General features: G+C 42.6%; 2 protein-coding genes across 3 annotated transcripts; one reads left to right on the forward strand and one right to left on the reverse strand.

Annotated features, from left to right (window-relative positions):
- The first annotated feature begins 2,500 nt into the window (after positions 1 to 2,500).
- LOC133903658 (uncharacterized) lies at positions 2,501 to 5,504 on the forward strand. The gene is made up of 3 exons (XM_062345096.1): positions 2,501 to 2,972; positions 3,582 to 4,877; positions 4,984 to 5,504. The coding sequence occupies exons 1-3, from the start codon at positions 2,790 to 2,792 to the stop codon at positions 5,209 to 5,211; spliced, it is 1,707 nt and encodes a 568-aa protein (XP_062201080.1). The 5' UTR covers positions 2,501 to 2,789; the 3' UTR covers positions 5,212 to 5,504.
- A 1,130-nt stretch (positions 5,505 to 6,634) lies between these two features.
- On the reverse strand, positions 6,635 to 20,505 carry LOC133903643 (calcium permeable stress-gated cation channel 1-like). Of its 2 annotated transcripts, XM_062345078.1 has the most exons (12): positions 19,730 to 20,505; positions 17,372 to 17,717; positions 16,023 to 16,172; positions 15,228 to 15,363; positions 12,448 to 12,549; positions 11,997 to 12,116; positions 11,793 to 11,873; positions 10,926 to 11,266; positions 9,479 to 9,724; positions 8,723 to 9,047; positions 8,202 to 8,435; positions 6,635 to 7,087 (listed from the first exon to the last, which is right to left on the reverse strand). In XM_062345078.1, exons 2-12 carry the CDS (start codon positions 17,683 to 17,685, stop codon positions 6,830 to 6,832), a joined length of 2,307 nt encoding a protein of 768 aa, XP_062201062.1. In that variant the 5' UTR covers positions 17,686 to 17,717; positions 19,730 to 20,505; the 3' UTR covers positions 6,635 to 6,829. The 2 variants fall into 2 exon arrangements, with proteins under 2 accessions (XP_062201062.1, XP_062201071.1); XM_062345087.1 differs by lacking the exon at positions 17,372 to 17,717.
- Between the last annotated feature and the right edge of the window lie 1,102 nt (positions 20,506 to 21,607).

The following is a 21,607-nucleotide window of genomic DNA, read 5'->3' on the forward strand; positions in this document are numbered from 1 at the left end:
TTGACCCTCCTTCTGCTCATCTTCCACCTTCTCCTCTTCGTCGGTATCCTCCTCCAGAAGGTCCCAGTGGATCTCCTCCTCATCGTCGAAGATGTTGATAACCTCGATCGGGGCAACCACTCGGGCCGGTGGTCAAGCAGGAGCGGCAGGGGGAGACCCTCTCTACAGCGAGGGAAGCACGATGGCGGCTGGCCCCAACCTTGTGAGCAGGACCTTAAGATTGTCTGCCCTTGGGGGCACCACGGTAAGTGAAGCCAGTGTCAGAGGCGACTCGGCTCTTGCCAAATCCTCCAAAATCATCGACCTTCTCGATAAAGAATGGGAGGATGATGTCATGATCCACAAGAAGAATTGGGTTCTTGCCTTGCAAAAAGCATCGATGGGTGGTCGGCTAGGTAAACTCTTGCTTTTATAGCCTGGCTGGCCATTGATTCATGTCTAGGCAACTGTGAAAAATGTCCTTGATCCCATCATTTACTACCCAGGGGGCTCATGACCACTTCCTGGTCAAAATCGTGCATGTGTGACTGCGTCTGGACACCAACACTTTAGTTTTTTATACACATCTCATCTTGACACCTCACTCTTGGAAGTACTGAGGAACCTCAACCGGCATGGCATCCGAACTGCTCGAAATCTAAGGGGGTGCGCATGGGGAACCAAAAGTTCCTTGGGCCCGGCGGCAATCAATGTTTCTCTCTCTCTCTCTCTCTTTCTCTTTTCAGGACGCTTAACCTCCCCACGTGACGTGAAGTACAGAGTAAAACTCTGAAAGCTAACAGCGTCGACGACTACTCTCTAGGTGGATTATGTTCCCTCGGGGCCTAAGTAGTGCAACCAGACCTGATCATGACCACGAGGAAACTTAGGGGCTACTGTCAAAGTATTAAGTAAGGGGGTATCCTAGCTAACGGGTCCCACGAGGGATATGGCGACCGGCAGGGGATATTTCCTGAACCCTGGCCCATCGCGTGACCAGTCCTTGGCTCGCACGACCAACACGAGGCTTGCGCAACCAGCCTTCTTGCGATATAATGTGATCCTGCGACCAGCCCTTGCTGGTCGCGGGACACCCATACCTAACGTACCTAATTGCATTTATTGATGCATACTCAAGTATTTTCCTTCCCGAAGCACCTTCTCTAGTGAACAAAGTCATGGTCGGCGTAGATAGGCAGTGCCCCGTCCTATAGCATTCATTACTATAGAGTAGGGTGTTGTAGACCGACTTAGCGCCACATAACAGATAATACAGGGCCTGCAGAACGATCAGGTAAGTGGACGAGTTTGCAGGTAGACTCACGGAAGGCTGGGATGAAACGACTTGGCGGATGAGCTTGCGACGCACGACGAGGGGACAGACAGGGCTAACGAGGTAAGGTAAGAATGGAGGCATCCAAGAGAATGAGACGGACTCCGCAGTACCACAACGGAAGGTGCGGCTCGCATGCTCCATGCGATAATGGCCTAAGAAAAGTATATCTAGCTAGGTATGAGTCAACGAAAAAGGAGTTCACATGTAAGTTCTCATTCTCTTGTATATAAAAAGGAGAACGGGTTTAGCATTGGGGGACTCATCTGTAACCAGTTTACAAACACTGATAATAAAATAGACATGATGTAGGGCTATTATCCTTTGAGAGGCCTAAACCTTGATAACCCCATTTTGTTCTTGAGTTCATCATAAACACACGCACACTGCTAGTGTTGTTCACGCGTCCATCGACCGGTACACCCCGGAATCATTGTCAGAGACTAACTCTCGATAGTTGGCGCACCAGGTAGAGGATACGTTTCTGCGTTTCGGTAAGTGTTGGAGATTAGATTGGGTTACCCAAGGCCGAATCTATGACAACCGCTGAGTCCCGTTCCGATGACCCCGATCACCACGACGTGTTCGTCATATGGTATGACCCAGATGAGCCAGGTATGCTCCAGATATAGAACACTGAACCGAAGTTTGAATGCTCCGAGACTCAACAGAAAATTTGTATAACAGTTCATACAACGAGAGGCACAATTTCCAAGTTTGGTTTCTAGCGACTCTCCAACTTTTATTCCATTATTCACCTGAGTTGCACCCCAATCAGATAGCATCAAATTTGGCCAAAGTTAATGGTCACCGACCACTACTAAGTCTGATCATAACCAGTGAGTAAGCAGCCATAGGGGACAAAACCCCTGTAGATTTGGATTGTATCATGTCTGTCAAACCAAACCGGAGCCGGACCCGGACCGGCCACCAAACGCCGGAGAACCGAAACACGATCGGAATCGGAGACCTTATTCACGCCCGCCCATAAATAAAGCCAAACGTGGCAGAGCCCCGTCGCGCCGCGTCGCATCATCCAGCATCTACTGTCCTAGGAGGCAACGTACGGGCACCAAATCAGGTGGCGTTCCAAATCAGATGGCGTTTTAAAATGATACTAAATTACGTGACGTCTTATAATGATACTACGGCACTAAAAATTCGTGCTAATGGTCGGACAACGTTTTTTAAGAATCCAATTGTGAAATCAGTTTTCAAAGAGGAAAAAAAATTACAAAGCTCACCTCTGCCGTGACCTTGCGTCCGCAGTTACGTACGCACGCGGCCCCCCTCTACCGAAGCTTCCTCCGGTTCCCGCCGACGACCCGGCCCCGACGCGGCGCCTCCCTCCTCCCGCCGTCGCTGCTCGCCGTGAGGAGGAGAGGAGACGAGGAGTAAGAAGCGGAGCAGCGCGCGTTCAGATCGGATCGGAGAGGAGGCTGGGAGAAGGGAGATTGACGGAGGGAGCCAGCCGGCGATGGATTTCGAGCTGCGGCAGGCGCGGGAGAAGCTGGAGCGTGAGCAGCGGGAGCGGGTGCAGCGCGCCAAGGCCAAAGCCGACCGCGAGCGCCGGGCCAAGGCCGAGGCCGCGCGCCGCCGCGACGCGCTCGAGGCGTCCCACCGCGAGCGGCGGCTCGACGCCGCGCGCGCGCAGGAAGAGGTAACCATCTCCACGCCCTAGTACCCGAGCGGAGGGCTTTACGCGCTCCTTTGCGCACATACATGTGTTAGAAATCTAGGGGTAGAGCATAATCCGGTGAGGGTTGTGGAGGGGGTAGTGGGGGGGGGAATCGGTCCACCTTTTGCGCCGCGAACCCTTGATTCAGTTTGCATGCTTTCATTTTTCTCTCCTGTTTAATCGTCAAATCAATTGATAGGTTGCTCCCCGATTCGATCCCAAAAACCTCGCAATTTAAAAGAAAAAAGATCATCTTGATCCCCAAACCTGACTGGGGCTCAGGGCAAACACATCGAAATCATGCATATTCACAAAGTCGCATCTGTCCCGTTTGTAGGATTAACTTCAGTTTCTAGCCACTAAAAGAGGAATAGACCACCAAACCCTTATACTAGTTTTTTAGGATTCTCGTTTATGCTCTGACTGTTGCAATTAGGCTACCTGCATTGTCCAATTTCACTACTTGCTGCAGATGATTGAGTTCCTGAATACTGATATTTTTGTACTTCTCTTCTTTAGTGTCTATAGTATCTTTCGGTTTCTGTTTCGCTACTGGGTGCTGATAATAATCCTCTTTTGTACTCCTGATAGGCTGACCAGAAAATGGAAGAGGTGATGCAGCTGGGGAAGGGAGTTTCATTCTCACGCATGTTGGAGGCACTGCAATATGATGGTCCTGGGGATAAGATCAAGCTACCGCCGTCTTCATTCAAGGAGTTGTCTGATGAAGGAGCTCTGGATAAAGGTCCCATGTACTTCAAGTTGTCAAAGGTTACGGACAATGTTCCAGGTACCTCTCAGGAACAAGGTGCCCAGGAGGCAACATGTTGCGGTGTTCTTGAGTTCACTGCACGAGAAGGCTCTGCAGAACTCCCGCCACATGTTTGGAACAATCTGTTCAAGAGTGACAGCCCAGATGTCCCTCTGATTGAGATGAGGTATATCAGTTTGCCCAAAGGAACCTATGCAAAACTGAAACCGGAAGGTGTTGGGTTTTCAGATCTCCCGAATCATAGAGCTGTCCTTGAAACAGCTCTCCGCAATCATGCAACACTATCTGAAAACGATGTTGTGGTGGTGAACTATGGGCAACTGCAGTACAAGTTAAGAGTTCTTGAACTGAAGCCTGCATCAAGTGTTTCTGTCCTAGAGACAGATGTTGAAGTTGACATTGAGGGATCAGATTCAGTTTTGGACAACGAAGAGAATCAACATGTGCTTGTGCCGCTTGCGATTGGAAAGGTCGAATCCAGTATTGTGGAAGAAGGAAAGTTCAGGTACTACAAATTTTCAGTTGACGATAGTGTCAGTGAGAAAGTATCTTCTGGGCGTGCCAATATCGAGGTTAAGATTGATACTGATGCGAGTGCTGGTGACACTGATATATATGTGTCAAGACATCCTTTAGTATTCCCAACTCAGCACCAACATGAGTGGTCTTCTCATGAAATGGGATCGAAGGTTCTTATACTCAAGCCACGGGATGCTAATTTGATCAGTGGTGCTTACAGTATTGGAGTTTATGGTTTCGAAGGGACTTCTCAGTACCAACTCTCTGTAGCTATTAAGGATGTTAATAGCCAAAGGATTGGTGAGCATGCTAGTGCCTCGTCAAGTATGGACGTTGATTCAGTGCTGTGTAAGAACTGTAAGCACCATATATCTAGCCGAAGTGCTCCACTTCATGAGGCATACTGCATGAGACACAATGTTGCCTGCATGCATGACGGGTGTGGAGTTGTTCTTCGAAAGGAAGAAGCAGCAAATCATATGCACTGCAACAGGTGTGGGCGAGCCTTCCAGCAGAGAGAAATGGACAAGCATATGAAAGTTTTCCATGAACCACTGCAGTGCCCCTGTGGAGTGGTCCTAGAAAAGGAAGATATGGTATGTCTAGCCTTCTCTCATTCTTAATTTTAGCTGCACGCTAACAACGTTCTTTTGAGAGCATATTTTTGAGTCATGACTAAATTGCCTTGTCGTTTGATTTCAGATCCAACACCAATCCTCGACCTGCCCTCTGCGCCTGATTGTGTGCCGGTTTTGCGGTGACACAGTTCACGCTGGTGGAGAACCAGTTGATGTTCGAGATCGGCTTCGAAATATGTGTGAGCATGAGAGCATGTGCGGATCCAGGACTGCGCCGTGTGACTCTTGTGGACGGTCTGTCATGCTGAAGGAGATGGACATTCACGTAATTGCTGTGCATCAGAAGAGCTGATTGTCCAATGCCACTGGTCAATCTGAGCCGAGTCTGCTGGGCCTTGACCACCAAAGGTACGAAGTTTGAGTCAAATTTCAGCGCTATTGGACTCTGGACATCACCACTTGGAACTGCAAATGTGTTCTGTTATTGTTTAGTTTGTCATTTGTGGTAATTCATTGAAAAGAAAAACGCTGGTGTTGTTGATGATATGTTTGTATCTTCTTTCTGTATACGCTTATTTATAGTCTACATTGACTTCAACATATCAGTACTATCCTTAGAGCAATAGAAAGATTCTTTCTAGTAAATCGTGCAACATGATGTGTTCTGTCATTGAAGATTCTATGGCAAGTAGGGCCCTCCTTGTAGCAAATGTTCATTCAGTTCAGAGGGGTTCTTCAACTAACAGTCGCGCGCTTGTTGCTCATCACTCCAGACTCCAGAGTGCCGTTTCTCTTCTTTAACTCTCTCCTTACCACAAGCGTATAACGCTGGTGCTCTTTAGCAGCCTCCTTTTCTCAACGGTTTTTACTGAAGCCAATGTTGTGCCGCCTCCGCTGCCTCGCCTGGCCGGTCTGCTCCACGAAACCTCTGCCATCGCCAAGCTCAAGTCCGCTGCGGAGGACGAAGCCAAGGCAAGAGTTGGAGCTGACGTTGCCGCCACTTGTTTCGGAGCTTTTGACACGGCACTCTTGAGTCTGGACTCTGGACTCGTCCCAGAGCCTGCAATCCTTTTGCATCCGTACACAACTCCTGCTCCCGTTGCTACCCACCAATCATTCATCTCCAATCCTTCCAAGTGGGGCTATCAGGGCGGCGTTAGAGACCAACAAATATGACCAATAGTACAAATATATGTCTGCTATTCATCAAACAAGTAAATTGGAGTATTGAAAAATGTAGTCCTCGACTACATATTTTTAATCCCTCTAATCTCAAATATAAGTCTATTTAGATTTATCTAAGTCAAACCTTTTTAAGTTTGACCCAAAAAATTGTATAGATTTATAACATAAAATTAATGTTACTAGATTCATCGTGACAAATACATTCATAATATATAACTCTATTTAAAATAATATATTTTTATAGATATTATTAATCAAAGTATCATACTAGGACCGCGTCAATATTCTAATAGACTTATATTTGGAATTATAGGGAGTAAAAAAAACACTTTTCCATGAGTATTTGCGAACGCCACCATAGGTGAACTCTACTGGTCGGCTGCTGGCTGCCAGCCCTAGCTCCACAAATTTTCAAATCCTATCCTAGAACGTGACTGCTATCAATACTTGTTTCTAAGCTTAAATAAATAAATACTTTGAAAACAAAGTAAAATCCATGGCCATGGAAGATGGGACTCAATTCATTGTCAGGAGCGAGCTTGCTAAACCGTTGTTAACTTCCCAGAAACCAGAGTGAACCGAGTGCTCGGTTAGATCAGGCAATCCCAACCACAACTTCATAACAGAAGCAATAATTCAAGAGAACAGGGTAAAAAAAGGCAAAAGAAGTGTGTATGCATACTATATTGGCCATTACTCCTTATTGTAAACTAGGAGGTATTCAAAATCACTATGGTGCCCTTTACTTAATGTACATTGGGAAAGTGCATACTTGCGACACCAGCCTACAGCCGTTGATCATTTACAATTTCAGGCAGGGAAGGTGACTCTGAACCATTGTATTTACTGGGGACTGGGGTATTCCGCCTGGATTGCCGTTTGGTTGCGACGAGAACTTGCTCAGCCTCTGGTTCATCAGCCACGGAGAATTTCTCATGGTCATCATCTTTGAACACTGGGTGGATGTAGGCATTCATCAGATATCCTTTGAGATCAAATCCAGGATCTCTTGCACGTTCTAGGGTATCCTTCCTCATTGCCTCCTGTAAAAAGAAAGAAAATGACAATTTGTTTGTAGTTATTTCGATGGTGTGGCTGGTACACATGTTTTTATGTAAAGCAATAGCATACATTTTTATTTACAATCCACTACTTATCCTATAAGCAAGAGCTGAGAGGTGGAAAAATGTAACGAACAAATTGATGCCTGACATTTCTTATCTAGACTTGTAACTTCATCTGACATGTCAGACATTTGTTATACACTATACAGGTTGAATAAACAGCCTGTAGGGGTCATGGAATCAACAGAGTGAGAACAGCCGATTATTACAACATCAACTGCAGTGGCCTTCCAGAACACTAATGGTAATTTGAAAGCAATTTAGTGGGATAGCAGTTGTGTTATTATATTAATAAAAACATAAAAGAAAAGTAATTTGGCAGGTTCTTTACATACAGATCCAATCACACACGTGCACACCAAAAAGGTATCCTGAATGACAATCTTTTCACAAATAAGCTGCAGAATTGTGTTCAAGCTAAAGCATACAAATTTCTCATGCAAGAACAAGACATAATCTGAATAGTTGCTTCGATTTCATTTTTCTTGGCGGTCAGTACCATAGTATTAGTTCCACTACTTATGGCTGTAACCAGTAATGTACCTCTGAAACTATCGCTAAAGCAGTAATAAGTCAGTTTGGCCTAAAATTGGCAGACAGCTAGTCCAAAATAAACCACTTTATACCAATTATGGTATTTATAAATGAAATCTACAATATTTGGTCATTTGCGTAAATTTAACTTAAAAGAACATCATGGGAAAATTTGGTCAGAACAAGGTAGTTCAAGTCATAGTCAGCATTTGATCTTCATCTCCTGAGCAATATTACGAGTAACTAGATATCAGACTACCATGCGAGAAATTGGGGCCCTTGGTTACAGTTTTTCAGTGCACACTGAATGGTGAACTTCCAAATTATGAGAAAAACCCGAGCAACAAACATAATAATGTACAAACTCAACATTATTCATATTTATATTCAAGAATCCACCAAGGACTTCTTAATGTTCACGACATCACGTCAAAAGAAGCATGATCAGCGTATAAGATATACAGTGATTTGAACACCAAAATTCGAAGAAAAACATTACCTGTAATGGATATTTCACAAAAGCAGGTTCATAACGACTCTTGCAGTATTTGTGGAAATAAAAGGTTACAACAGGAAGAACAAGGAGCACTGGTGTTGACTGGCCAGCGCCTTTTGTGCTTAGTAATCCAAGGAGAAGCAGCTGTGATATGATCAATGCTGTGATTATACGTCCATGAACACTTGGCCAAAATGCAGCCCCACTCTCATATTCTTGATTGTACACATTTATTACCTGAAACAGTGTAAAAATTGTATAACAGTGTTATACACCAAAGTTGAAAGTCGGAACATATCATAACTCAATCGAAGGTTTGAACTTATTTGCAGAAAACACATGACGGAGCAGAAATACTACAGATCGACAAAAGCTATAAACTCAAAAACAAATAGAAAGATAAGTTCTTGATAATGTAGTACAGCCTCCAAACACAAGGAGGACACTTGGACAGGTGCAATGGTAAGTGAAAACATACATTAAAAGTGCCAACTCACAAATATGATTGTTCCAGAGAATATTACCTGGTGGCGGTATACCATATATGCAAACCCAAAGAATATCAATATGAATGGGAGCAAGAATGGTGTCACCACAGCATAAACAAGACCAAGTAAAAAGTAGAGCTGTATTTGAGGTTCATTCGAGTCAAAACCGATACTTCCAGGGTTCATTGCCTCTTCTCTGTCTTTCTCAGTCTTGACCAAGAAAAAGTTTTTCAGGTGGAAGATTATCAATGGCTTCAATCTTAATATTTCACCAGCTACCCCAGCCCAACCATCAACCATTATATATGTTATAAAAAAGGTTGCCTTCATTGGAATTGCTACACCAATTGTAATTGGTATTCTGCAAAATAGGTAAATCGGATACAGCAAATAAATACAGAGTTTAAAAGGAGAATCAAAGGAGCTATTATTCTAACCTTTCAAATATGACGGTCAATATCAAGACCTTCAAGTTAATGTCAGATACTCAGATAGCAAACACAAAAAAACACCAAAAATAACGGCCAAATAAATAATTTTCAAGTAAATGATATAATGCATGTGTGCCTGCACATTTTCACATGTTATCTTCACCTTCTTAGTTGGCCACTATTTCACACATTCTCTATGATCACATTAGCTATAGCTTAAGTGCAATATTTTCATTGAGCCAAATGAGAGATATTGGATGATTTGTCAACTTGTAAGTATATAGCGAAATGTTTTAGCACATGATAAGAACGACAATGGATTGATGTGCAGCATAAAGGATAGCCAAAAAGTAGTACATACTGATTTGCTGACTGATGAAGATATCTTTTTAGCTGCTCTAAAGCAGATCCTGCGATAATGCTTCCCAAAAACACATTAAAGAATAAGAAGATAAAGTACTTAGATGCAGATCTTCTCTCCAGTGAAGACACTGATATCAATCCTTCAACCTTAGACATAAACATTAATATGCTTGGTAGCAATATAAGGAAGATCTTCAGAGCAATTCCAGGAAGAAACCCTTGGATGAAAGATTTAATAAAACGCCTGAGCAACAACATTTGAACTAAAAACTTTCAGTAATCAGGAATATGCCAACAGAGTACAAGAATAAAATATGGGGATGACAATTCCATGCCCAAAGTTAACTTTCTGGCATAATTTATTTCGTGCCTGTTGAATCAAATATTCAGTTAAGTGACAAAATGGCAGTGATATAAATGGCAAAAGCAAGTTTAGTGAATCCTTCATGATCTGTCATGTCATTTTCAGTTTTCAGTTAACTGACGGGTGGAGCCAAATGGCATAATTAGGCAAGTTCAGAACCTATCAAGCTTAAACTAAATTCTCAATACCAAACAGGCATATAACAAGCTTGAGTACCTATCAAGCTGTACTGTTACTAAAAAACTCAGTGAACCATACTAGAACTAACTCTGCTAACCTAAAAAGGAAATGTTAACTTGCTCTGCTGAGAAGTTTGAAAATGCCTGACAACTGACAAATTAATAAAAACATGCTTAGGTGAAAAGCAAAATAAGTTCAATATATTAGATATCTCAGCATCAGTTTTTATACAGTAAGTCTTGTATTAGGGACGGTAAAAGAATATCGGCTATCATGAATTTGCTTTGTGTTAGCACTGAACACAGCATGGTATGGCCCATCAATGATAAACATACACATGCAAAGGAAATAACAAATGACTAATGCAATAACGAATGACTAATACAAACAAAGTCACACCAGAACTGTGCCCCTCAATAAATCAATAACATCCAAACTATGCTTCGAAATGATCCGAGCATGTAGTTAAACTCTTCGTAACTCGAAGTTTAGTTGGATCTATCTGTCTATTTCTCGCCATGTATAGTTTGTCAGATGCTGTAAATTCAAAGTTTTGGTTTAATTTATAGGACACTGAACCCTGATAAACTCAAATAGGTTTGACCGTCAAGGGTTAACACTCCTATTTTGTAAATTTTACAATAAGTCTTATTCTCAAACACCAACACAGCCATATTCTATACGAGCTATTTTGAACTTCTCTAGACCAATTCAATATCATAGCACTGCATTTGTCTTCTTGACAAAAAGTTGGCTCTATGTTGGATAGTGAACATAGAGCTATAGGACATATTGACATATAAGTCTAACATAAGGGAAGTTAAATATCAAGAGCAAAATACAGTAGAACTGAAAATATACCATTTTCAGTATAAGAAATAGCAAGTTCAAGTAGGCATACATGTCAATCAGAGGCTTCAGAAATGGAGCTGCCTTCTCAATCCCTTCAATATTGGCAAGAGATTGAACGAATGTTATTGGGACCACATAAAAGAAGTTCAGGAAGAAGAATGACACTGCCACTATCAATCTCCTAACAGTAAGAGAAACAAATGGAATCGACAGATTATCCCAGTACACATCACGAGGTTCTGGAGCCCATTCAGTCAACCAAACAGTTGGGTTACTGGTTTGTTGTGTCTGAGCACAAACTGCTGCACCCCACCGTGATCGGAAGGAAACAAACGCTGCTGGCACAACTGATTTGGGATCCTTCACAATCTTTTCACGCTCTTCTGCTTCCTAAATATCATTTCAACCAGTAGCAAATCTGAGAGTTAGCGGGATTGGAGATATCCTTCTTAAAAAGGAGAAAAGTAACATTGTGAAAGGCAACACTTTATTTATTTAGTCCTATCTAAAGTTGACACTTAAATTATCATTATAGTGCCCGCAAAATACTTAAGTATGAAATGTCCAATGCTTTGGTAGCATATTTTGCTTCAGTAAAATAACCAAGAATCGCTTTAAAAAAGACAACCTACAGGGCCAACTATATTAATTCAAGAACTAGTGAAACTGCCCACGTAATTTCATGGCTAGAAATTACAAATAAATATATGTTTATAATCCAGCAGTACCAAACAAATGATGTAGATACTTTATTTTCTCCTTCATTAAGGTGAGAATTTCTAGGAATCTGGGATTAATATGAAAATTTCTAGCCCTCAAAGAGAAGGAGGCGCCTTTGATTCCACATATTATGGATTCTTGTATATACATAACTGAACCCACAAAGGATGCACAGTGAACAGACGCTGCGACTTACTTCCTTTTCTATCTCTTCAATTTCCGATGTGTAGTATTCAATGGCATCCACAGTGGAACCAAAACATCCAAGGAAACCAGTCTGCAGCAGAAGAAAATAACACAAAGAATTAGAATGAAAACATAAAAAATCCTATTTTCGTCAAAAGGTAAAGAACAATATAGCAGAGAAGTAGATGCATATGGTTTATTTTTGAAGAATAACCTTAGTAGTAGGCCTTTTAGATGTATTTCTTTCATACTTCAGCTGATAGTAGTCAAGCCAATTCTTCATCTTCTTCTTCTCTTTGACCAATTTAGCAAGCTCATTTGCATTGTAAACCACCTACAGAAGTTCATGCAACGAAGTAACAATAACACAGCTGGTACTGTTGTACAGCATAAGGCGGAAATCAAAATATCAGTTAAATCACATTTCACAAGGAATCAAATAGAAATCCATCCAAGTTGCCAAAAATGTATTTACGTTAAGAAATAACTTTACACGTAAGAGAATGGGACATGGTTTCACCTATTATATATATCATGCATTTGTATGTACTTGGAACTACCAAACCATAATAACCGGAGAAACGATATACTAACAAAAATGATACAGATAAGAATTCAATAGCAAAACAAAGATCATAATATGGATTAATGAAATATATAACTACCTGATGAGTTAGATAGTGATCAGGATGATTCACAAGGAAGAAATGTTCCGCAAGTTCACTCATTGATTCATCTGAGTCAGGTGGTATATTCCTCACAAGGACCTAGAAAATTATCATTGGTTAATTACATTTAAGAAGTCAAAATCAGAACAGAAAAATCCTCTTGAACAGAAGCATTTTAATTTTACAATACGGGTTCTCACGTCAACATCCAGGTAAAAAATAACTCACGATAAGAATATCATATTCAACACAGTAAAGTATCTCGACACCACCGTGTATTTGAGGCATGATTCAATCAATTGAGATAACATGTTGTTCGTGAAGCATATTAGAAATGACTCACGTGTCACATGTGGGTGAATGTTGTTAGAGATATATTGTGTGTCGGTTTTCTATATATTGCTCACATGTACATGTATATATATTGGCATATGGCCTCCAAAAAATACAAGTTGTTATTCCTAACATAGTATCAAAAGCTAGGTGTTCCTTTTGAGGACGCCACAACTTGCCCTAAACCCTAGATTTTTTCACCCCGTCGACTTCTCTTCCTGCCAATTCCTCCCTGGCTCCGGCTCTTCTCTGTCAGCCGCCTCCACCGGTCGTTGTGCTCAGGTCAGCACTGGTGCTCGGCTCAGGAAGGCATCTGACAATGTGCCTGTGGTGCAGACCGCGTCCTCCATCCGTTGCTCGTCCGCCTATCATGCCTGCTCATCGTGGGCGCTTTGCTCAATGAGATGGCAACAGGTTGTCCATCGCATCTCTGTCCGTGTCGTCGCGGTTTGGTTCAGTGTTGTCGGCCTCCATCAGATCGTCAAGCGTCGGCAACTCAACGCCAACCTCCTTCTACGGCCTCTCAAGTGGTGGTAGTTGGCAGGAGATGAAGAAGCCAGAGCAGGATATGGCGAATCTAGCACCCTTCTCAGTTAGTCGCAGCACTCGACGAATCTGTGGTGGCGGTGGGACCTCAGAGACCAAATCCGGTGACGGCAGAAAGTCTACATGCACCCACCGTCAGGGTATTCTATTCTTGAGGGTATGGTTTGTTGTCTTCGTCACTCTCTATGGCCGTAAGCAAGGCCCTAGTGCCTGGGTTGAGCATTTTTCTTTTGTGATCATTGCTGCTAGTTTTTCTGCTAGTGCTCATGATCCTGCACTCCTTGTTCACACTTCGTCTCGTGGTCGGACTCTTCTCCTCTTGTATGTTGATGACATGATCATTGCAGGAGATGATTTTGAGTATATTGCCTTTGTAAAGGCTCGTCTCAATGGGTAGTTTCTTATATTCAATCTGGGCCCTCTTCGTTACTGGGATTACTTCTACATCTGAGGGCTTCCTTTTGTCCCAAAAGAAGTATATTCAAGATCTTCTTGATTGTACTTCTCTCACTAATGAGCACACTGTTGAAACTGCCATGGAGTTTAACCTTCATCTTCGGTCCACTAGTGGTGAGCCTCTGGCGGATCCCACCTGCTATGACCATCTTGTTGGGAGTCTTGTTTACCTTGGTATCACTTGTCTTACAATTCTCATGCAGTGCACATCTTTAGTCAGTTCATTTCTGCTCACACTCAGCTCCACTATAGTCATCTTCTACGTGATTTATGATATCTTCGTAGGACTATCTCTCGTCGTCTATTCTTTCCACGTTCCAGCTCTTTATAGCTCCACGCTTATTCTAACACGACTTGGGCTAGTGATCATTTTGATCGCCGATCTCTTTCTGTTTTCTTTGTTTTCCTCGTACTCTCATTGCTTGGAAGACTAAAAAGCATACAACAGTTTCTCGTTTCAATGCAGAGGCTGAGTTGCGAGCCATGACGTTGTCGATAGTAGAGCTCAGTTGGTTACAGTGGTTACTTGAGGATTTTGGTGTTTCGTCTCCTGCATCTACTCCTCTTAACTCTGATAGTACAGGTGCTATAAGTATTGCTCGATATCTGGTGAAGCATGTTAAGCATATTGGTGTTGATGCTTCTTACACACGAATACAGGTACATGATGAGGTTACTCTTCAGTATGTTTCTTCAGAGCTTCAGTTGGCTGATTTCTTCACGAAGATATAGTACAACTTAGCACATGTTTTATCTCTCCAAACTCAGTGTGGTTGATCTCCTGTGAGTTTGAGGGGGGTGTTAAGAGATATATCGTGTGCTTCTGTAATATCCCCATCTTATAAGGGGGTTTTCTACATATTGCTCACCTATACATGTACATATACTAGCTTATTGCCTCCAGGGAATATAAGTTACTATTCCTAACAAATGTAAACATCTCATTTTCTCTGTAAACCTGCTTGATTTGAGCAGGTAATAATTTATACATAACCCAGCAGTACAGTTGTAAAAATAGTTTATACTCCTTCCAAGTTCAATTGGTTGAGGGTGTGGATGTACGCCTAGACCACCTATGTTTGAGTCATCTTCAACTCTAATTTAGGTGTCTATTTCTTCTTATTCACAATACCACCTAGTTCCTCCAAGATTGGTCGAGTTTTTTTACACCTTCCAGTCACAAAAGAGTGTTGTTTTGGCATATGTGAAGGCATTCGGTCTAACTTTTTGAACTTTATCTATTGATATATCTATGCATATTGAACATGTGAAGACAATATGTAAATTTGTCTTGGAAGTACTTCCACAATATTGTAATATTGATAGTTTTAACTAGTGATAAAAGTTGCATAAAAGACCATGGGATTTTTTTTACTAACTGGAAATTATTTATTTGATTCAAGTAAATAGAGTGGGAATATGCTGGCTTCAAACAGTCATACCGTGAACTGGTCCGGTCGGCGTTTCTCTGAGGCAAGAAAACGCAGTCTCATTTTTGACACTATCTCATACTCCCGTAACAGTACATAGCAGGTCCAAAATGTGACAACATAAGCCATAGCCAAGTGAGCTGCGAACCTACATAAAAAAAGTTAAGATTTCTGAGCATTAACACTGAAAAATTGAAACAAGAATTCTAAAGTTGAAGGACAGGGCAAACAGGGTCGTATACTGTTATGCCAATATTATCTTACTAACACCTCAAAAATAATATTATCTTACTAAAATCCCTTCTCACCAGAAAATATCCAGATCAGATTTTTGCAAATAGTTACTGATTGTCATATCTAATTGGCAGGAATCATCCTCGAAGTTTAGGATGCTGGACGTGTTAGTGTCAATAAACTAATGATCCTAAAAATGATGCACAATAGCATACAAACATATCTTATGGAGAAAATGCATAGACAACCACTAAGCATCTTAACCATAATCCATACTTTTGAAATTTGAATTTGAATAAACATATAATCTACCACCTCTTCTTCTCCCAAATCAGTTTTTGTCACAGAGGTGGCTTTGAGGATATGCATAAACCAGCCTATGGTAATTATTTATATATTGTACAGTCCCAACATCACCCCTTTCCCTTCGCACCTTCTAATCTCAGCCAACTCAGCCAACCACATACACATCATCTGGAAATTTCTTGTTCCAGTGACTAGGTTGTTTTAAATATTGTCCGACTCAGAAGCATGCATACATAAACTAGCCTACGGAAATCATCTAGTGCTAACCTTTTCGATCCAGAAGGTATGTTGGATATTGAAAGTTTATCAATATTGCTGTGCTCTACATCCTTCATGAGTTGTAGGGTATCATTGGTCCAATTAACGGGGACAAGAACAATAAATGCTAGCAACGCAATTGGAGCAAATATTTTAAGCCTGCAATAATCAAGAAAACGCAATTCAGTGTAAAAGCATTGCTAAAGTAAATCATGGAGATGGAAATTAATCAGCGGATAAAACAAATGCAACACGAGGGAAATAGCAAAAATTAGAATCAATAGAAATAGAAAAAGACGTATGTAATATGATCAACAAACACCAAAAAATAGCCATCAAGAACAGGTGCTGGACTGCGGATCGCCTTGCTCGTTGGGGTTTACCTCATCCACCTCGGTGCCCTTTTTGCGATCAGGAAGAGGAGACAATTCAACATTTGCTCACTTCATGTGTGTTCTCTCGGCAAGTTTGGTTCCATGTCTTGGCCAAAATTGGTTTGCAACAGCTCACTCCTCAACCGTCTGATCTTTGCTTCAGCATCTAGTGGCGAACAGCGACATCTCAAGCTCCAATAGAACGTCGCCGTGGGCTAAACTCATTGATCATCCTCTCAGCTTGGTGTATTTGGAAACATAGAAACGAATGCGTTTTTTATGGTCAACGGCTGGAGGGTGCGATTTGGGATGAGGCTATGCTTTGGACCGTGGCTGGCGCGAGGGGTTTGTCTGTGCTGCTAGCTTGATGTGTCTGCTTTTTTTTTAGGGGGTTTGGGTTTTGTTTTTTCCTTTTTTTTGTCTGTCCCCTTCTCCTCTTCTTTTCGTTGTGTTTTGGGGTTGTGGCATTTTTGGGTTTGTTTTTGGAGCTCTTGAGCTCCGGTTGTGGTCCGTTCTTTTCTCCTTAATATAATGACAAGCAGTTCTCTTGCCGGTTCGAAAAAAAAATCAATGCAAGTGAAGTTCTCAAGAAAGATTTCTGAACGATAGATATTCTATTTGTTACAAAGAAGTAGAACAGCTCTAAGAAATATATTTGAACAGAACTAAAAAAACTAGTATCGTATTAATGCAACAAAGCTACCAACAAAGTTAGCAGCACCAATTCATTTCTCTGACCTAGAATAGCATTTGTTAAGTAGTGTAGAGTAATCATTTAACTAACCTACACACTCAGATGTTAACTGAATATTTATAAACCAATAACAGGCCTATTTACAAATAAGCCTAGGCTAACTGAAACCAAGCTCTTGGCTGATGGAAACTAAAGATTAATGTTTAAGGTACAGCTGGGGAGGGAGAAACTGATACGACAGACAAAAGAGTTAAAAAATGGCCAGAGTACATGAAATACAATTCACATACCCAATTAAGTAAATCCGCAGATAGACAGCTGAATCTAGTCCTGCATGGCTTATCAACTCATCCTCTGGCATTTTGAGAGCAGCAGGCATCCAACTTAAGAACTTTAAGTACGATCGCATGTCCAAATTGACAAATTTCCGAACAAATGCACCCCCATGACTTGGGCTCTCTCTTGCACCTTTGAGGTACCATTTTGGGAAGTAGACCCTGTCATTGATAGGCTGCAGCCGTAGGAAAGCAAATGCTAGCAGGAACACAATGGCACTCAGTATGTTGATAGCTGCAGAGACAACTATGTCTTGAATAGTAGCCATAGTTGTTCTTTAAACAACTTGGGAGATGTTATCTGTAAGATGTAAGGAAGAACACAATTATTTCATGCCATGCTAGTATGATGACACGCAAACACACTTCTAAACAGAAACAAACATAAAATTTCCTGTGGCAAAGTGACAATTTTTGGATACCTAGTGGCAGCTTCACAACCAATCCTAAAAATAACGAGCAGCATGGTAGCAGAAAACATAACATATCAAGAGACAAACACTTTATTGGGGTGACTTAATTTAAATTTATAGACTGTAAAGAGAAAACACATAGTCACTATCGAAATAATATTGGAAGTTCTTTACATCCTAATCCAACTTCTTACTTGGTACCAGAGAACCATTATACATAACCACGAGTTGAATGAAGCTTTCTCCTCAAAAAAACAAGAAAAAAACCAAAACTTTGTTCACAAAAGGTCTTGAACTCTATGAGTGCCAAGAATGCTTGCATAAACCACAAGAGAGCCGGTGATTCCCAACATATGCTTCCTTAGAATTCCATTTAATTTTTCAGCAGCGTATATGTAATGATTTATTTGCAGATTTATGTAATGAGTACTGAACCAATACTGATTTCTCAGCACAAAGATCGGTCAAGAAGAAAAGAGATCAGAATTAACAGATGGTCAGATAGGCATGGCCAGTTAAGATTACTGATTCATAATTTAATATTGCGAAGAGGAACAAGAACAACTGTGAAGCAGCATTATAAGTTTTCACACCATATATGAATATATGATGTGTAACTCTGGGATAGGGGCTGCAATCCTATCTGACATCGACAAAAAACAAAAGTTCCATCATTCGTACTAAATAGCCATGCAAATGAAGCGATGACTGTGATACTAGTATAGGCAAACCCAGTTTCCTGTTCCTTTCCTAACAGCTATGAGATACTAAATGGATAGTTACAAACTATGGGCTGCCAAGTGTCGACATCAACCCAGAAAATACTAGCTGAGAAGCAACCGCAGTGGAACACTAAATAGTACATACTGATGATAGTATACAAGATTTCTTTTCTGTGTACAACTAGCAATTGGTCAGTTTTGGGAGCAGACATCTGGCTCCAACAATGCAAACCAAGTTCATGCTGACCTTCCTTGGATTGGACTCCTATTTGGATCATCGGCCCATGAGTAAGCAACAAAATTAATTAAAAAAAACTCCCTGATTTTAAGTGCGGAATTTAAGGCGTGAACCCGTAACAGCTCAAAAGCCCATAACCTTTGCATAAATTCGTTCCACTGGGAAACGTCCGTGTGAAGCGTAAACCCATCCTGGAAATCTTGAAACGGAACCAAGAAAAGTTATACCGGCAGAGCTTTAAAGGTGGCATTAGGCAGGCCAAGTTGTCAACTTTAATTATTTTCTTTTTTCAAATAACTTTGATTATTTTGTTAATTCAATAGAGGGAAAAGGCATAATAAAGAAAAGCAATGGAAGCCAAATCCATTTGTTCTACTACTTTTCTCAAAAGTTGATATGTGAGCGCACACAACAGAAAAACAAGGCGTGAGATATTGAACCAGTTGTACTTGGGACAGGAGTGTAGCAAATTTTCCAGTGCTCACTTCCAGTAGTATGGTAGAGAACTCACTAGAACACAATCCGCCGAGTTGCGAAATTGCGTCGGTGTCTATTGACGAAACAGGTTGTTTGAAGAGGACGGTCGCACACTTCCAGTAGTATGGAAGAACAGGTTGTTTGCAAAACCGTAGGCTACCAATCTTTCCATACTAAAACGAGTGTCTTTGTATGGCTCCTCCATTCTAGTCGGAAATAAGCAGAGCTCAAACACAACGGAGGCCAAATTATCTGCCCCCAATCGCCAGCAGAGATGAAGGAAAGCACCAAATCGACCAAATGTTGAAAACAAGCAGCGCAAAAGCAGGCAAAAATGAAGCGGGTGAAGCGTCTCGCGAGCCAGATCTGACCCAACTCGAAGCAGGAAAACAAAAACAAAAAAGGCCGGAGCAGTCCACGAGACACAGGGCGAGGAAACCGCGACGGAACAGACGGCGCATACCTCCACGAACAATCCGGTCGGGAGAAGCAAAGCGAAGCAGAGAAGAGAAGGAACGGCCGCCACCCCCAAGCACAGGGCCGCTCTCCGTAATCAGCGCTTCCCGTCCGCCTAACCGCCGCCGCGGCACCCCGTCATGCTCCAAATGCCGCCGACCTCCCTCTTTCTTCCCCTTCCCCTGCTTCTCTGACGAGGAGCGGCGAACAACAAGCGGACGCGCCGAATCGACAATCCCTGCCCTGCTACTCGCTCGCTGCTGGCACCCCTGCTTCTTCTCCGGCTGGCACTGGCACTGGCACTGGGGAGGAGAGAAGATGAGATGGACACGGGGCGGATTTTATCTCCCCACCGCTGTCCCTTTCCTTGCGCTCGCTCGGCCGGTTGCCCTGCTGCCAATGGATGGATGCAGTTATACGCTGTGGCGCGGCACGCGCACCAGAACGGGAACCCGACTGTGGCTTGGGGATGTGGATGCGCGCCTGCCTGCCTGCCTGCCTGCCTGTTGCCGGCCGGAGTAACGGACAGCTCTGCTGCAGTTGTTTCTGCACAGGAGAAGAGGGGAAGGGGGAACTGCGTCCAGGAGTGGGAGGGCCGGTCCTTTTGCAAGAGTAATCCACCTTAATTTGGGAGTATTTTATTCGTGAGCTACGTGTTCTGTACCAAGATAATGACGCCTCTCACGCTCGGGTGGCCTTGTCTCGTCGAACGCTCCCAACCAATGAACACCCTGCTGGAGCTTGACGATTAAAATTTTACAGCTAAAGAAGTCATCAAAGCTTAGCACGAATGGCGCAGCTACTTCAGCGGGATTTTATTACGATTTGTCGAGAGCTTGGCTGGAAGTTAGAACCCGATTGAAAATCCCGGCGCCACCCTCCGATATGTCGGCCGCGCTGCCTTCTCTCTCAGTCACCGTCGCGGCCGCCGCGGCTGCATCTCCAAAGGTCAACCCGGCTTACATATGGCCGGCCTCATGGGCCCCGTGCCGCAAAGATATTGCGGCGATAGGGGGTTCAATGAGCTCGAGCGAGTCGCCAACGCCGCGCATCGCCACAGCCACTCCAGCCGGCCGGCCGGTTCAATAAGTCTCGACATGGTCAGAATGGACTGTTCCACGGCTATGTCGCGTGTACATTGTACTCGGCGGTTGGCTCCATTGCGGTTAGGGAGGCAATATGGCTCGTACGTGTTCGATAGATATAGGTTAGATCCATAACTTACGAGAGTGACGCGCGTCGGCAGCGTGCCTAAGTCGGAATACTGAATTACTGTTTTTATTTTTATCCCTAATTGTTACGGTCTCATCCGTGAAAGATGAAACCAACCCCTAGATCTACAAGAATAATCCTGTACGAAGAAGCCAGCTTGGCGGCAACTAACAGTTGGAATCTGCATAGCTAGCGAACCAATAATGGGTCTGTCCTTCCTGTCTAGCTAAAAAGCGGCTTCTGATCCTTCCAAATTTTGTTCCGGAGCGGCCACGTGACGAGCTGGGACCTTTGCTTATCATAGTGGAGTAGTGCCAATGGTAGGTTGCCGTTAAAATCTCTGCAATGATACCGGCGAAAATTAAACGAAGTGTGCAATGCCTGATTGCTCGTACTGCATGTGCACACGGCGAACCCTCCCTGCTTCCCGGGGCACAGTACCACACCACGCGTCGGCTCATATTTGTTAGCATAAGATATTATCTTGTTTCAGCAAGTATAACGAGAGTTTTTTTTTTTTTAAGAAGACTAAATTTAGAGATGAAGTTTGAGTAGAAGAAACATCATAAATATATTGATAGTAGGAAAATAGATCAATCTGAGAAAAGTATCACAGCGTGACTTTATGTTGATGCAACTCTGTATCCTGTGTGTTACTATTTTCCTCTCCTAA

The sequence above is a fragment of the Phragmites australis genome, chromosome 2 (genome assembly GCF_958298935.1).
Source record: "Phragmites australis chromosome 2, lpPhrAust1.1, whole genome shotgun sequence".
NCBI lineage: Eukaryota > Viridiplantae > Streptophyta > Magnoliopsida > Poales > Poaceae > Phragmites > Phragmites australis.

Bases quoted from the DNA above. Each gene is read 5' to 3' on its own strand.
- LOC133903658 (XM_062345096.1), top strand. From the start codon at position 2,790: ATGGATTTCGAGCTGCGGCAGGCGCGGGAGAAGCTGGAGCGTGAGCAG. The intron at 2,973-3,581 runs GTAACCATCTCC...TACTCCTGATAG, and splicing joins CCGCGCGCGCGCAGGAAGAG to GCTGACCAGAAAATGGAAGA. The intron at 4,878-4,983 runs GTATGTCTAGCC...GTTTGATTTCAG, and splicing joins TCCTAGAAAAGGAAGATATG to ATCCAACACCAATCCTCGAC.
- LOC133903643 (XM_062345078.1), bottom strand. From the start codon at position 17,685: ATGGCTACTATTCAAGACATAGTTGTCTCTGCAGCTATCAACATACTG. The intron at 12,550-15,227 runs GTATGACTGTTT...ATAATTTTCTAG, and splicing joins GCCGACCGGACCAGTTCACG to GTCCTTGTGAGGAATATACC. The intron at 12,117-12,447 runs GTAGTTATATAT...GAACTTCTGTAG, and splicing joins ATCACTATCTAACTCATCAG to GTGGTTTACAATGCAAATGA.